Raw genomic sequence first — 17,036 nt, forward strand, 5'->3', positions numbered from 1 at the left:
CACAATAATCTTAAATATTATTTTCACTTCTGTGTTTGATAGAATTTTAGTTTTCACATTTCTTATAGAACATAACCCTTAGTTGAATAGGAAAAAGGTAGTGCAAGCAATTAGATGGTTAATTTTTGTTTTTGTTTTTTGGCCATTTCCAACCTATGGGTTTTTGTACGTATTTTGTTTTACAAATGTCGTCTGCTTTGTAATGAAGTTGGACAAAAAAATAAAACCAATTTGATTTGCTATATAATTTCTCCTCTTTGTAAGCTAAGTTTCCTCCGTTTGGATGAGGAGAAAATAACTAGAAATTTAACGGGAATTTAAAAGGAGAAATTGATAATTCCCTTGTTTGGCAGCACGAAATTTATTAAATGACGTGCAGAAAAAATAGTGAAAATTGGGGCATCAAATTCCCGAATTTAATTTCCACCAAAGTAAGGGTCATTTCATAATTTCTATAGTGTCATTTAGAAAATTATTTCATTTACAAAATTCAATATATATAAATCCAAACACAAAAATCTTCAAATGTTAGAAATTGAAATAATGGAAATCTAAATTCCGTCATTTCATATTTATATGTAATTTTCAATTCCATCATTCAAACGGAGGGTATTGTAGTTATTATCTAGTGGTAAATTAAATGCTTGCATCCACAGATGCGGTCAACATGTTCAAAGAAATGTCTAAACTAATATTTGGGAACCATGAAAACCAATAAAGGAATTGGGCCAATTAATGGCTTCGGCTTGCTGTCTTGATATAAAATAATGTGAATTGAGCCAGTTTAGTGGTGCTAAAATATATACCTTGACCCTCCATTTGAATGAAGGAATTAAAAATTATAAATAATTATTTATATTAACACCCCCTGAAGTTTTCGGTGTCTACACAAAACCCCCTAAGGTTTCAAAAATTACACAAACACTCCATGAAGTTTCAATTGTTTCCCCCTTTTCATTGATTCTTCATCCAAAATTTGTTATATTAGGTTTGATCGGTGCACTAGATACTAGTTATATTAAGTTTTATAAGAGTTTAAATTTGATTATATCTTGAGGCCCAAAATCTTGTGAATTAAGGAAAGTTTTGAAGCCAAGTAAAGGAGTCCTATTTATTTCCTTTGTGTAAACCATTGCTTGATGGGCCTAGAGTGTTAGTCAAGTCAGCCCTTGGTTATGAGTAGAGTCTACTTAACCTGGCCCTATATAAACTTAGGACTCTGCTCTCATCAGACACGTCATCTAATCCTAATCTCCTCCTCCATGATTGACAATAGTGATGAATTCATCCTAAGATCGTTGTTTTAGAGACTCTACCCTTTGTTCTCAACGCCATCCTCACGTGGCCTCGTTTAGTTTTTTCTTTTGGATTTCTATCTTATTATTTTCTAGGGAACTCATTAAAAATAGGGAAAATTTTGGTACTCAATGGTTGTGGTTGAGAAGAAATTGAACCATCTCTTTTTCATTTTTTTAATACCAATTTATTAGAATACTGGAAATAGATTCTTGGAAAATCTAGTTGTGCAAACCTGTTCAATCATACTAACAAAGAGCGACATAGTAAGAGGATGAGGGAGAGAGAGATGGCTGGGAACTGAAGAATTAGATTGAACATGTATCCCTATTTGTTTTTACAACAAGGAATATGAGTGATTGTTTAAATTACTAATTATATGTGCCCTCAGATTAATCAAAGGGCCTTCATTAACGAGTTGCTCACAAGACCTCATTATAATACCCCGACCCAATTACATAATTTATTTAATTATTTAATTGTGAAATTACATTTTTGCTTTTGGGGTAGGGGCACTTTAGTCACTTTTTGTTAAGAAAGAAATTTGGAAAAATGAGTGGCACCATTGCGTAGAACTCGTCGATACGAGTCCGGAGATAGCAATATGCACAATTCTGAGTTGTAACAAACACATAAAGCTCTGAAAACTGAAAGGACACATTGGTAATTTTCAAAACAAAATATCTTGTGTGCTATGGTACCACTACAGTAACGATGCTACAGTCCCCAGGCCTTCTTCTTCTTCTTCTATTTATTTTTCCCCCGACGTCTTCTTCCTCTAGGAACATCCATAATGGGCTTCCTAAACCACCTCCTTAGACAAATTTTAGGGAGGATTTGGAAAAATACAACTCTAACCATGCTGCCTATCCATCTCCTAAAATAGGGAGATCTCTAGGAGATCCTAAATCTGAGGAGAAAGAAAGAAATTTAATGCTACTTTATTTTATGAGTATTTCAAACCTTTAATTAATGCTAACTATTTTTTTTATATAGATGGTTCAATTAAAAAAAAAATTATAGCATTTATGAGTCCCTAAACTAGAGGGTATAATTGGAGTTAAAATTTTATAGAGAGTTCCTAAAATAGCTTTTGTATGTTTTTAGGTGAATTTTAACTGAAAAATAGAGAGCATGATTGTAGATGCTTTAAGTCCTTTCGCAACGATCACCGTAACAACAATGACTATTCGACTTCCCGGCCACCAATTGACGCAGTTGTGCACCGGTTAGCCGTGCCACCTTCACAAAAAATGTTCCTTTCTTCCTCCTCGTCTTAACCTAGCCCTTCTCCGACGTCAACAACTCAGAGATTCTCTTAGTTTTAAAAATTTATAGTTGGCGGCTTTGGAGCTTACCCTGGCTACTGCTGCCACCGTTTTTGTCGAGTGAGATATGGTTCTTCATTCTTTCTCCATGCTCTAGTTGTTTATATGAGTGGTTTTGATCGATTTTGGAGCTTTAGAATTCAATCAAAACACCCAAGCTTGGCCGTGTTCGGGGTTGCTCCGGCCACTTCTTGGCTGAGGTCCAAGAACCGAAAACACTCCCCTTCCTGTGCTTGTTGTATTGGTATGGACATTGGCTGGTGATTTTGGGTTTTTTTGACAGGACTAGACCCAAATTCCACTTTGGAATCCATGTCGAACCTCATGTGAGTCCAACATATGGCAGGTGTCGAGGCGAATGACTAAACTGCCCTTTTTTCCCTAATTCAAAAACTGCTTTATACTTTAACTTCTATCGAAAAACCGGCAGAGTTTCCCCTGAAAAATGGACATTTACCAAATTATTTGCATCAATAGAAAGCACAATTCTATAATCACAATCGTTCAACATACTAGAATTTCGTCCATACGTAATTCAATAGGGACTCTAATGGAACTCAGGCCCATACAACATAATCAAAATACTGACATTCATCATGCACACACTGAGACTAGGGAACTCTGGCGTTGAGTTAAGTGTGTTGTTGGGTTTGGTTATTAATTAAATCTGCTTATTCTCTTGATCTAGGTACCCACACTTCACATACTCTAGAGGAAGAGCCCTCTCAAGGTTGAGCAGCATTGCACTTGTTGTGAGTGGACATTTGTTGTTTTAAATGAGCATTCTTTTTCAAATACATAATCTCATGCATAAATGAGATTTGATTTAGAACTTGGATTATTGTGTATATTGGGGTTATGGGATTTGATATATGCTTTTTAACTATGATTTTATAGTATCTTATGGGATTACTAGAACTTATTGTTAGTTATAAAGTATATGGATTTGGGTTTTGGACTATGATATTCAAGATGTCTTTGGATTTGAATATTGTGAATTTGAGAATCAGATCTCGAATATGATTATTGGAAATTGGATTTTGGGAGCTATGTATATTGATGGCTATGGTATATTGGATTTCGGATTTGCACCATGATACGTATCTCCCCTGGTTAGATACGAATGATACCCACACATGCAATGTGTTGCCGGCGTCTGGGAGGATACCCGGGCATCCTTGACGGGGTGTGACGTAAAGCTTTTGAAGAGGTTGTCTGCGCGTGTAAGACTTGTTTCAACCGCACGTGCAATGTGTTGCCAGCGTGTGTGCTGTGGAGCAATAGTCCCCCAGTTGGACTGCTCAACCCTAGTCACTAAGTAATCTGTTGCTATCATGTGGTCTAGTCAAACAATCCTTCAGTTGAATTGTTTCCCTGATACATGATGATACCTTGATTATGGGTGTGTGTGTGTATTTATTATATATATGTATATTGGTATATGTGTGGATTTATTCCCAGGTCTAGTTTTCTTGAGCATGTGCATTAAGAGTACCATGCACAAGTATGAACATTTGAAATGAAGCTTGGAATTGAGATTTGATATTTAGAAATTATTTGGCATATCGTGTCCTTGGAAGGGTATGGTTGCGAGAAAAAGGATTTTGGGTTTTGATAATTATATTTTGTATTAACAGGATATTTTGGTGGGTTTAAATATATGGTTGTACAATAAGGATTAAAAGAACAAGTTTACATTGTTTTCCAAGAATTTGAGAAGTATTAATTATATGATTTTCCTTATCGTATGTTATAACATGAACTTACTGAATTGAATTATTTTCAAATATCGGATGGTATATATGTATGTATACAAAAGGATTTTGTTGCATAGTGTTTTGACATTATTTTCTAAATAACAGATGGAGTTATTTATGTTTAATATACATTATGTTTAACTTTTGTTTTCATCCACTGACATTTTCTGTTTTGCACCTCCTAGGTTCTAGATATCCGAGGTCAAGACACCACATTGAGGCATCATCGTTGTCTGCCCCGTGGGAATGTCCGATTATCATTTTTTACCTTCTACATATATTCCCCATGTTGTAAGTTTAATCTTTAGTTGCTGTGCCTGTTGCAAGTTGGGATTTTTTTTATGTGCTCGTTTGCAGGTACTGTAAATTGGGAATTATTCAATTTATAGGGGAGACTTTGCCGAAATTTCGATAGAAGTCGAAGTCTTTAATAGTTTAAATTAGGGCTAAAGAACGTTGAAGGAAAGTGGGCGGGTATCGATTAGATGCCGAACGGGAAGTAGGGTTCGTCACAGATTTTGAGGGAGAAATCTGGGATTGGTCGTGTCACTCATTTTAAGATCCTTAGTGAACAAGAGTGTCAAAATGTCTACAATGAAAATTGTGGACATAAGACACTTAGTTGTCACCAATTCAGCAACACAAGTATATATAACCTTTATCCTCCAATTCTATGATGTTGCGCAAATAATTTTAAAAAAATACACAATGTGAAAATCTCTATTAACCCAATTCTTCTACAAGAATGATCTCCGTTCTCTTGTTCCCAAAAGAACATGTCCTATCTTCCTTTGTTGAATTTTTCTTATGCTGCACTATCCCAAAAAAAAAATCCAGCAATGATGAGTATCCCTCCTTTTGGTGGAGGAGAGGAAAAAAAAAGGAATATTAAATAACTTAAATAAAAGAAAAGGAAAGGAACGACGGGAGAAATGTTTGGAAATGTGATGGAGGAGAAATGCCTGGCCATCAACATAGTTATGAGATTGGCCAATAAAAGTCGTTGCCTTCATTCATTTTATGCATGCATTAGAAAAACCAAGCCCAGAGAGTTTGAGAGAAAAGATTAAGAAAATTTCATTTGTACATGAGAGAGAAAAATCAAGAGTGAGTTTAGCCACCAATGTTTTGGTGACATTATTTTTGTATTCTCATTATTCTTTATAGTTGAAGATATTTAATGTTTTATTCTTTATCTATCCATTTTATTTACACAAGGCTAGTAAAAGTTAGATCTTAAGACTACCAAATTAATCATTGCTATTATTTATTTGCCATATTTCCTAGCAAGAAAACCATGCAAAAGGATCATACTCAACCTCACAATTATTTACCCTCTTCTTTATCTTGTGAAAACCATCAAGATGTTCTACTTGTTCCTCAAAGTATCCAAATTTCAAGTTAATAAAGTAAAATTAACATGAGAAATATTCAGAACAACTAGTGCATATGTGTGTGTGTGGGTAAATATTTTGTACTTATTAGGATTTTCTAGAGTTGAAAATTACATCTAGGTTCCATTTGATATAAAAGATTCTTATTAGAGGCATAAAGAAAAATGGAAGGTGAAAATTGAACTGAAACTTAAATAAATACCATTACAATATATATTCCTGTTTTAGAACAAATTTCAAACGCTTGGACCTTATTTTGCTAAGAGAGTGGGCTGTAAAACTATGCCTCAGTTTCAAAGATTTTTTAAGACATTGTTCATGGATTCACTACGTTGCGGTCTTTTTGTAACACCCGACCAAAATTCTAATGATTTATTAAACCCATTTAAATCATTTAATTTATTTAATTATGAAATTACAATTTTGCCCTCTAAGGTAGGGTTATTTTAGTCACTTTTTAATCCGATGGGCTTTTGGGGAACTGAATGGGTCCCATGACGTATATCGCATCGATACGAGTTCATAGACACATAGTGGGCTCAAATCGGAGTTGTAACGAAGAAGTTATGATCAAAGGAAGTGCAGTGGCATATCCGTAAATAAGTCGAAGTTGGATTTTTAAAAACCTGATTTCTCTCTCTCTCTTTCTCTCACGAACCCAACCCCCCCTCTGCCCTCACGATTTTGTTTTTAGGAACTCACGAACAACTTCCCAGTATGTCACCCATCCTGGGATTGCTCTAGCTCTAACTCGCTTAACTTCGTAATTCCCATAACTCCGAAGCCAGTAAGCTCCCAAAAAGCCTCGTGCTAGATAGAGGCAGGCATGTACATATAAGGCACATCACCCCCTCTCCATTGGTCAATGTGGGATATTGCAATCCACCCCTCTTTGTACATATAAGGCACATCACCCCCTCTCCGTTGGTCGATGTGGGATGTTACAATCCACCCTTTTTAGGGGCCTGACGTCCTTGTAGGCAAACTCGCACCACACGGCAGAGTGGCTCTAATACCAAATTGTCACATCCCGAGATCGGCTCCTCTGTAGCACGATATTGTTCGCTTTGGGCCCCCCTCTCTGCCCTCACGGTTTTGTTTCTAAGAACTCACAAGAAACTTCCCAGTTGGTCACCTATCCTGGGATTGCTCTAGCCCAAACTCCCTTAACTTCGGAGTTCCCATTACTCCAAAGCCAATGAGCTCCCAAAAGCCCTCGTGCTAGATGAAGGCAGACATGTACATATAAAGCACATCACCTCCTCTTCGTTGGTCGATGTGGGATGTTACATTATAAGGCTTTGAATTTAATGTAAATGTTTATTTTGAAAGTGTTTTGTTTTAATTTCGGAGATCAATAAAACTCTAATCCAACCTATTTTAACTAACAAAAGGATTTAATGTGTTTCGTGAATACTTGGGAGTATGACGCTCTGGTGATTAGGTATTGTATTATCATAATTCTTGAGGCACCTGTCGTTGTAACGTGACCGGAATTTTGGATCGTGACATGTAAAATCACCTTTACTATTTTTCTATCACCTCACTTTGTCAAAATTACTTGAACAAAATTTCCAATGTTTTTTCTAATATTTACAATAATTTAAAATAACCTCATAAAGTAATTTAACTTAATTTCAAAAATTCCAAACTCCTTCATTTAACACCAATATTTGAGTTTATACACTAACTTTCTACAATTACACCAAATTTAAAATAAATAAAAATTTGTGCAGGATTGACTCTCTGTCCTATCTTGGGGTTGTCCTCGTGTATTTTTATTCCCTACCTATTTGGGCTCTTTTGAGTCTCATTTTTCTGTTTATTCCTCCCGTTTGGTTCAAGGTTTAGGAGCTTGAGAATGGGTATGAAATCGTAATTCCATGTTTGGTAAGTGCATCTTTGGGAATGCAATACCTGACTCATGAGTATGAACTTCCCATATATGGGGAAATTTCATACTCTTGCCTCACCTTGGGAATTCTTTTCCTCCAACATGGGAAATCATTTAATGTAGTGTTTTTGGATAAACTTACTCCTGTTATACTTTTCAAATATCACTTTTGATCTTTAAAAAAAACTTTTTGTATTTCTTTTTCTTTTTTGACTAATCAAGAGTATTGTTGCTAAACAACTTTTCATGCTTAATGCTACACAAACCAAACATGGGAATGGGTAAAAATGACCTTTCTTGGTCCTCATTGTTGGAAACAATCAATAACTTGTATAATATAACATATATATATATATATATCTATACAGAGCTTCTATTGAGGGATCCCTCAAATAATATTTGAGGGATACCCCTTGTAGGCCTCACTCCGGATTGTATTTCACTAATCCAAACCATCTATTTTGTAGATACTCATTCAAAGATCATCTCTACAAAAAATCACTTGAATCCGATATCATTTGACCACTCAATTGAGTTATTGAAATTTTAGCATTTTCTTGAAGCACCGTGTTCTTTGATTTTGTAAGACACAATTGGATGTCGAAACGGGTTCCGATTTGTCTAATTTTTTGTATGGATGATCTATGAATGATGACCTAAAAAATAGATGGTATGGATCATTGGGAAAAAAAATTGTAGAATACCTTAAAGGGCTTCCCTCAAATAAAATTGAGTGGTCAAATGATATCGGATTCAAGTGATTTTTTGTAGAGATGATCTTTGAATGAGTATCTACAAAATAGACGGTTTGGATTAGTGAAATACAATCTGGAATGGGGCCTACGAGGGGTGTCCCTCAAATAAGCTTATATAAGGGATCCTTCAATGAAAGCTCTCTGTATATATATATATATATATATATAAGGCCTTTAAATGAATCAATATATAACAACAGAAAATTACTGATACAAGAGTTTGTATTAACCAGAAATACTAACTTGCAAAAATGATAGAGTTTAGCAGATTTGCTATGTCCTTAGACAGTATTTCGCCCCCACTCCTGTGCTTGTGGTTCTGCAGATGACTGTCCACTAAGATATAACCATCAAAACCAAAATTCTAGCACTTGAATTTTGGTATATGGTGAACTACACTATGGGTACTCTCAATGGTTTTCAGTGTTGTGTGAGATGTATTGGGTTTCAAAGTTGGTTTTGTTCTCTGTACGTTTGGCTATTTAAATAAGCCTAAGACACCCCACAAATATGTTCAAACAGATATGTTTGAACTTTGAATTTCAAACTAATTGAAGTTATTCGAAGTTCAAAAACTTAAATATATAAAAATATATATTTAATTTAAATAAGGCCAACAAGTTCAAAGCCCACTTCAGAAAAACCCAATTGTGTTTATTATAAGGAAATATCCCTACTCTTATAAAGAGTGTAGGAAACTCTTTTCCCACTCAAACTCTAACACTCATTTCTCAACGTTCCTAAATGTGGGAATGAACATCCTCCATTCCTATTTTGTGAGATTAGACATGAGAATTTCATTATCAGGAAATTCAATCCACGAGCCAATAAATAAAATATAGTGAAGCAGTCTTTGCTCATTAGGTATTGTATTATCAGAATTCTCGAGGCACTTTTTGTTGTAACGTGACCGGAATTTCGGGGCGTGACATGTAAAATCACCTTTACTATTTTTGCTATCACCTCAATTTGTCAAAAATTTCCAATGTTTTTTCTCATACTTACAATAATTTAAAATAACCTCAAAGAGTAATTTAACTTAATTTCAAACTCCTTCATTTGACACCAATATATGAGTTTATACACTTTAACTTTCTACAATTACACCAATTAAAAATAAATAAAAATTTGTGTAGGATTGACTCTTTGTGCTATCTTGGGTTTGTCTTCGTGTATTTTTATTCCCTACCTATTTGGGCTCTTTTGAGTCTAATTTATCTGTTTATTCCTCCCGTTTGGTTCAAGGTTTAGGAGCTTGAGAATGGGTATGAAATTGCATTTCCATGTTTGGTAAGTGCATCTTTGGGAATGCAATACCTGACTTATGAGTATGAACTTCTCATATACGGGTAAATTTCATACTCTTGCCTCACCTTGGGAATTCTTTTCCTCCAACATGGGAAATCATTTAATGTAGTGTTTTTGGATATATTTACTCTCGTTATACTTTTCAAATACCACTTTTGATCTTTAAAAAAAACTTTTTGTATTTCTTTTTCTTTTTGGACTAATCAAGAGTATTGTTGCTAAACAACTTTTCATTCCTAATACTGCACAAACCAAACATGGGAATGGGTAAAAATGACCTTTCTTGGTCCTCATTTCTCAACGTTCCCAAACATGGGAATGAACATACTCCATTCTTATTTTGTGAGATTAGACATGAGAATTTCATTATTAGGAAATTCAATCCACGAGCCAATAAAAAAAATATAGTGAAGCAGTCTTTGCTCATTAGCCATACATGGGGCATGCCGAACTAAGGGGTATTTTATATTTGTGTACTATGTGGCTAGTGTACCATATAATACACATGGAATATGTGGAAATATTTTATTTTTAAATCCTATGTATATTGGATAATATTTTCACATGTTCTATGTGTATTGAATGGTACATCAAACACATAGTGTAACCGAAATATGCAAAAATTACTCTGCTATACGTACAGAGAGTATAAAGGGAGAATATTTTCACGTTTGTGAATATGATATTGTTGGGGTTGATTTTAAATTTTCAGAACTTTTGAGAAGATTTTTAAGGCGATTGGCAACCAAGAAGGGGAAAGAAAAGATGATGGGTTCACGGGCCGAAGTTGTGTATAATCAATCAACGGATGGATGGAGATGAATGGCCTTCGTGGGGTGTACTGGCAACTGGTGGTGGGCTCGCAAAGGACCCTCCCTGACCACACAATAGAGTTCACGGGTGTAACAACCAGTCGCATAAAAAAACTATAACACAAATCCGGACAAGTTTTTATAATAAATAAAATAAAATAAACTCATGTTATTATTATTATATAATAAAATGACAGCCCCACCAAACCAAAGGTAAAATGAGAAAACACAAAAAAGTGGAAGACAAATCAAAATCATTTTGAATGAGAACCACAGAGAATTTTAATCCACCCAAAAAGATGGAATAAGATCCCTCGGGCTCCCTCGTCCACATAAAAGATTCATTCCCCGTCACTTTTTCTTTACGTTATTTTCTTGCATGGATAATGGATTGTGTGTGTATATATGTCTTGAAATAAAAGAAAACTACAGGACATGTGTATAGTTTTTCTCTTTATACGGATATTATTATAAACAAAAAAATAGAATCATAGTGTAAATACAGTAATAACATCCGAACATAGGTGAATTTCTGTATAGAAATTTGTAAAAGCCTTTTAACATCATGGATTCATGAACACGCAAATAAATTTTCTAAGAAATATGATTAGCCCAAAATAAAGCATGTTTAAACCCTTACGAATAACCAATATGAACAAACTCACCAATTTTTCATTCGAGTCCTTTATTATAAAACCTACAGCTTCTTTCTAGTACGTATTTCGTATTTTGGACTGAACAATCAAAATTCAATTTTAAGAACTGAAATTAATATATAATGTATGCCAAATTTTTTATTTTAAAAGAAAAGGATCATTGCACTTACATATTGAAGGCTTAAAAGCGCACTAGATTCTTTGGTTATCTAGTGTTTATATATGTCAAAGTAAATTGTGTGGTGAAAATGCGATCGTCATTCGCATGCAAGCGAAAAGTTTAGGCAGCAGAAGCCCCATGAGAGTCTGAAACTTGAAGATAATCGATGTGAAAATAGAAAGAAAATGCCAAAAACATGTCCAAGAGTTGGTTTGTCTTTATTTTTAAGCAGTAGTACGTACGGTTATCATATATGATTTCATTTCAGCCACAAATATAATTGGAGGGCCACTCATCACTCTGGCTTATGTCTTGCTCAAGTCCCTACAACAAAAACCAAAAAGTATATAATAATCATCTTATTAGTCACTCTTATTATTTAAAATGTACGTATTAATTATGTATAACATTACGTAGAATAATTATTTTCTCATCTGTACGTTTGTAGGGTAATAACGTACGGACGTCTGTATAGAAGAAAATTTGTTATATAAAATATATATATTTACTTAACATTATTTATATAACTATTGAATACTTAAGTGTTTTATATACTTGTATTTTCTACTTCGATTCCCCTAACTTTACAATTGCCCCTGATTGGGACTCAACATTTTATCCAACAAATGGTTTATTAATTTGAGGAGAAGTTTAACAAATAATTAAACTTTGTCTAGATATTTCATAATAATAAGTTACCAGGCTGTAAAGCTTGGAGACAACACTAGGCCATGGTCCAAAGTAGAACCGATATAAAGTAGTCTCTATAATCACAACTGTACAAATTGGATGACATATGCAGACCAAAACAAACTTTTCATATGTATAGATATTATTGAGATTTCAATTTATTTAATCGCAAGAGAGTAAATATAAAAACAAAACTGTACAACGAGAAACCAACAGATGCCACTTAGCAAGCCACGTGAACTATATATTATATATATATATATATATATATATATATATGCAATTTTCCAAGACGAAAATGGAAAACAGAAATAGAAAGTAGATAAATATGCACGTGAATTATTTATACTTGAGGCCAAATGGAAAAAAGAAGAAAAAGAAAAGAAAAATCTGGATATTAAATATTATTAGGAAAAGGAAAAAAAAATGACAGAAAGCAGTAGAAGTCCTTATTTAGCTTGCAATATATTGAGCTTGTGAGAGAGAGAGAGAGAGAGTGGAAAGCTAGCAGAGAAAAAAACAGCAGAAACTGAGAGCTTGTTGCTTATTTCAATGAAGAAACAAGGCAGTGAGATAGAGGCAGTAGGCATCAGCTACAAGATTCACACACACAACAACAACAACAACAAGAACAGATCAGATCAGAAGAACCCTTTTAAGATCTTGAGCCAGAATCAACGCCAACCGCTTGATCATCAGAAGCAAGCAAAAGTAGCAGTGGTAGTTGAAGATGATGATCATGATATTCTGGTTGCAGGTGCAGGATCGGAGGGAGGAGGACGAGGAGGAGTTGGACAAGTGCTAAAGGATGTGAACTTGCGAGCAAGGCCATGGGAAATCCTAGCCATTGTGGGTCCAAGTGGAGCTGGAAAATCATCTCTCCTCGAGATTCTCGCAGGCAAAATCACACCACAAACCGGTACAATGTTTGTGAACCAAAATCCAGTGGACAAAGCTCAGTTCAAGAAGGTTTCTGGGTACGTGACACAAAAGGACACCTTATTTCCTTTGCTCACGGTGGAAGAAACCCTAATGTTTAGCGCCAAGCTAAGGCTGAGAGTCCCTCCAGCTCAGCTCAGCGCCCGGGTGAAGGCCCTAATCCAAGAGCTGGGCCTCAGTCAAGTGGCCAGGGCTCGAGTCGGAGACGACAGAGTTCGGGGGATTTCCGGTGGAGAGAGGAGGCGGGTTTCGATCGGAGTGGACGTGATCCATGATCCGGAAGTGCTCATCCTGGATGAGCCAACTTCCGGACTGGACAGCACCTCTGCGCTTCAGATCATTGATATGCTGAAGAGCATGGCTGAAACCCGGGGCAGAACCGTAATTTTGAGTATTCATCAGCCCGGGTTCAGAATTGTAAAGCTGTTCAATTCAATTGTGTTGCTGGCTAAGGGCTCGGTGCTCCACCATGGCACTGTGGATCAGCTGGGCCTGAATTTAAGACTCATGGGATTGGAGCTTCCTCTCCATGTCAACCTCGTTGAGTTCGCCATGGACTCCATCGAAACCATTCAAAAACATCATCAACAACAACATCGTCAACATCATAACACAGCGGAAGGAGAAGGAGAAGGCGAAGGAGAGACGAGTCCTAGTGGTAAGTTGACCCTGCAACAGCTCTTTCAGGAGTCTAACAAGGAACAATCTTCCAATAAGGTAAATAATCTCCACCACGAAGAAATGGGGATCAACAATAAACCCAACCAAGATTCTCCCGATTTCGCGAATTCGAGATTGCAAGAAACCATCATTTTGACTCACAGATTCTCCAAAAACATCTTCCGGACAAAGGAGCTGTTTGCCTGCCGCACCATTCAAATGCTCGTTTCTGGTTTAGTTTTGGGCTCCATCTTTTATGACCTCAAACATGATTTAACGGGAGCAGAGGAAAGGGTAGGTCTTTTCGCATTCATCTTAACATTCTTGCTTTCATGCACCACAGAAGCACTGCCAATATTTCTGCAAGAGAGGGAAATTCTGATGAAGGAGACTTCTTGCGGGAGCTACAGAGTCTCCTCCTACGCCATTGCTAATGGCTTGGTTTATTTGCCATTTCTGCTTATCCTGGCCATCCTATTCACCGTGCCTTTATACTGGCTTGTTGGGCTCAACCCCAACTTCATGGCCTTCTTTCATTTCCTGCTTTTGATATGGTTGATATTATACACTGCGAATTCAGTGGTGGTGTGTTTCAGCGCACTCGTGCCAAATTTCATCGTGGGAAACTCCATCATCGCGGGCGTCATGGGATCGTTCTTTCTCTTCTCTGGCTACTTCATATCAAAGCATGGGATTCCAAGCTACTGGATTTTCATGCATTACATATCGCTGTTTAAGTATCCGTTCGAAGGGTTTCTGGTGAACGAGTTCTCTAACTCTGATAAGTGCTTGGAGTATTTCTTTGGGAAATGCATGGTCACAGGGGAGGACATTCTGAGAGATGCAGGGTATGAAGAAGAAAGTAGGTGGAGGAATGTGGTGGTCATGGTGTGCTTCATCTTGGTTTACAGGTTTATGTCTTATGTCATTCTGAGATGCAGATGCTCCCAAAGGGGGCTCAAACCAGCTTTTCTTCTTTAAACAATTATATATATATATATATATATATATATATATTTTTTTTTTTTTCAGTATTATATATATATTCTCTCTCTCTCTCTCTCTCTCTCTCTCTCTCTCTCTGTGATCACGAGTGTAATAGAAGATGGTTCACATGTCTTGGAATTTAGTACTTGAGAGCATCCCGATAACAAATATCAGATTCATAAGAAACAAAATATACAACTATTTCCTTCAACAAATTATAGTATATAACACACACATATATATGTCTTGTTTTATATTTCCTACAATTCTATCATAAGAGTTTACAAAACGAGGGAGACGTCCATTTTAGGACCTAGGGCCTTTTAGATCCAAGTCCAAAATGTTTGGTTGCGATTAGGTCTAGTCCAAGTCTCTCTCTTTTTTTATTCAAGTTCTTGGCTTTCCTTCTTCAATTTTTATACCAATTTTGCCCTTTAAACTAAAAATGTAAATAAAAAATGTATTTAAAAAAAAAGTGCTTTCAGGCATCTTTTCCTCCTCATTCAAATTTTGACTTCTAAATTTTTTATTTCCATGACAAAACATCTGCAACAATAAAAAGAAATCATCAATAAACAATCTATCTATGTATGCGGTAAAAACTCATTTAACAAATACACAATTTTTTCTTGAACTTGTAACCAAGCCCAAAGGTAATAAAAACAAGAATATGTTAAATAGGTACAATGCATAGGATAAAATCATGAAGACATGAATTTATGTAGACATATAAACTTGCCTATCCTTACCGATAGGTAAATTAACAGCATATCTACAATCATGCTCTCTATTTTTTTACCTAAAATTTAGCTTAAAATGCAGAAAAATTATTTTAGGAGTTCTCTATAAAATTTGAACTCTAATCATACTCCTTAGTTTAGGGAGGCATAAATACTATAATTATTTTTTAATTCAATATGATTGGTCCATCTCTATAAAATAAATAAAATAAAAAATAGTTAGCATTAATTAAAAGTTTAAACTATGCATAAAACAAAGCATCATTAAATTATAAGGAGCTATTAGGAGTTCTTTTTCTCTCCTTAGATTTAGGAGCTTCTAAAGGTCTCCCTATTTAGGAGGTGGATAGGGAGCATGATTTGAGTTGTATTTTTCCAATACCTCCTTAAAATTTGTCTAATGAGCTGATTTAGGGAGCCCATTGTGGATGCTTTAATATACAAAACACAAAAATCAACATAATTACTCATGTCACTACCTATAATTCTGGTACATTAAGCACAAAATTTACTAGACAAGTCATAAAATGTGTTACCTCTAACTTACGTAGATAAAAAGACAAAGGCTTATAAACACTACTACATTTTAGTATTTGCGCGACGAAGATAATTTCGTCGCACAAACTAACATATTGTCGCACAAACAAAAGCGCGACAAAAAAATTGTCGCGCGCAATCTGTCGCGCAAAGGTAGTGAAGAAAGACTTTGCGCGACAGATTTTATCCATGCGTCGCCCAATTGTGTGCGACGCTCACCCTTCGTTACACAAAAGGTTCAGAGACGACAAAATTGTTCGTCGCACAAAATTATGCGCGACGAAATGTTGTTCGTCGCCACAACAATGCACGGCGAATAGTTTTCGTCGCGCAAGACGTCTCGTAGACATTTGCGGCACCAAGAGATCATCGTCGCGCAATTCGTAAAAATATTGCGCGACGACAAGATGTTGGCGCGTAAAATTTTGCGCGACGCTAGACTACGTCGCGCGATACGTGCCCAAAACTTCTGCGCGACGACAAGATCTTTGCGCGTAAAATTTTGCGCGAAAGTATACTGCGTCGCGCGCTACGTTCCTGATAATTTTGCGCGATGACGAAGCTTTCGTCGCACAAATAATTATATTTATATAAAAAAATGAAACATTATTTTTTCGGAATATATGAATTTGCGCGACGACAAATTGTTCGTCGCGCAAAATTAATATATATAAATTAATATATAATAATAATAATAATATTACTTTTGTTTTATTTTATAAAAAAATAAATTTGGTTTTTTTTTTTTGGGTAATAAATTGAAATTTTAATCATAAAAAAATTTATGTAAATAACAAATTTATTATATAAAATAAATGTATGCTACAAGAGAAAGATTTAAAAAATAATTACGAAAATAAAAAAACTAATCGAATAATGTTCCAAAATCTACATTATCGTCTGGCACATGCGGTTCAGAGGTCTGGGGATCTACACGGGCCGGCATCTGGTGGGGATGCTCGGGATGGACGGGCTCGGAGGTCGGCACATTAAAATTTGGGACTGGAATGCCGGATTGTGCGAGGGACTGCAGAATGACCGACATCTGGCTCCGAAGAGTGGCCACCTCTGCTGTCAAAGCAGTGACCTGACTGTTTGACTGCACTGATGAACGGGGTCTGGG

General features: G+C 35.7%; 1 protein-coding gene across 1 annotated transcript; it reads left to right on the plus strand.

The window, feature by feature from the left end:
* The first annotated feature begins 12,534 nt into the window (after positions 1–12,534).
* LOC117626736 (ABC transporter G family member 5) lies at positions 12,535–14,652 on the plus strand. Its single transcript, XM_034358555.1, has one exon. It carries the CDS (start codon positions 12,603–12,605, stop codon positions 14,628–14,630), a length of 2,028 nt encoding a protein of 675 aa, XP_034214446.1. The 5' UTR covers positions 12,535–12,602; the 3' UTR covers positions 14,631–14,652.
* Positions 14,653–17,036: the final 2,384 nt, after the last annotated feature.

This window comes from Prunus dulcis, chromosome 4 (genome assembly GCF_902201215.1).
Source record: "Prunus dulcis chromosome 4, ALMONDv2, whole genome shotgun sequence".
Taxonomy (NCBI): domain Eukaryota; kingdom Viridiplantae; phylum Streptophyta; class Magnoliopsida; order Rosales; family Rosaceae; genus Prunus; species Prunus dulcis.

What these genes read in the sequence shown, in the direction of transcription:
- LOC117626736 (XM_034358555.1), top strand. Translation starts at nt 12,603, where the DNA reads ATGAAGAAACAAGGCAGTGAGATAGAGGCAGTAGGCATCAGCTACAAG.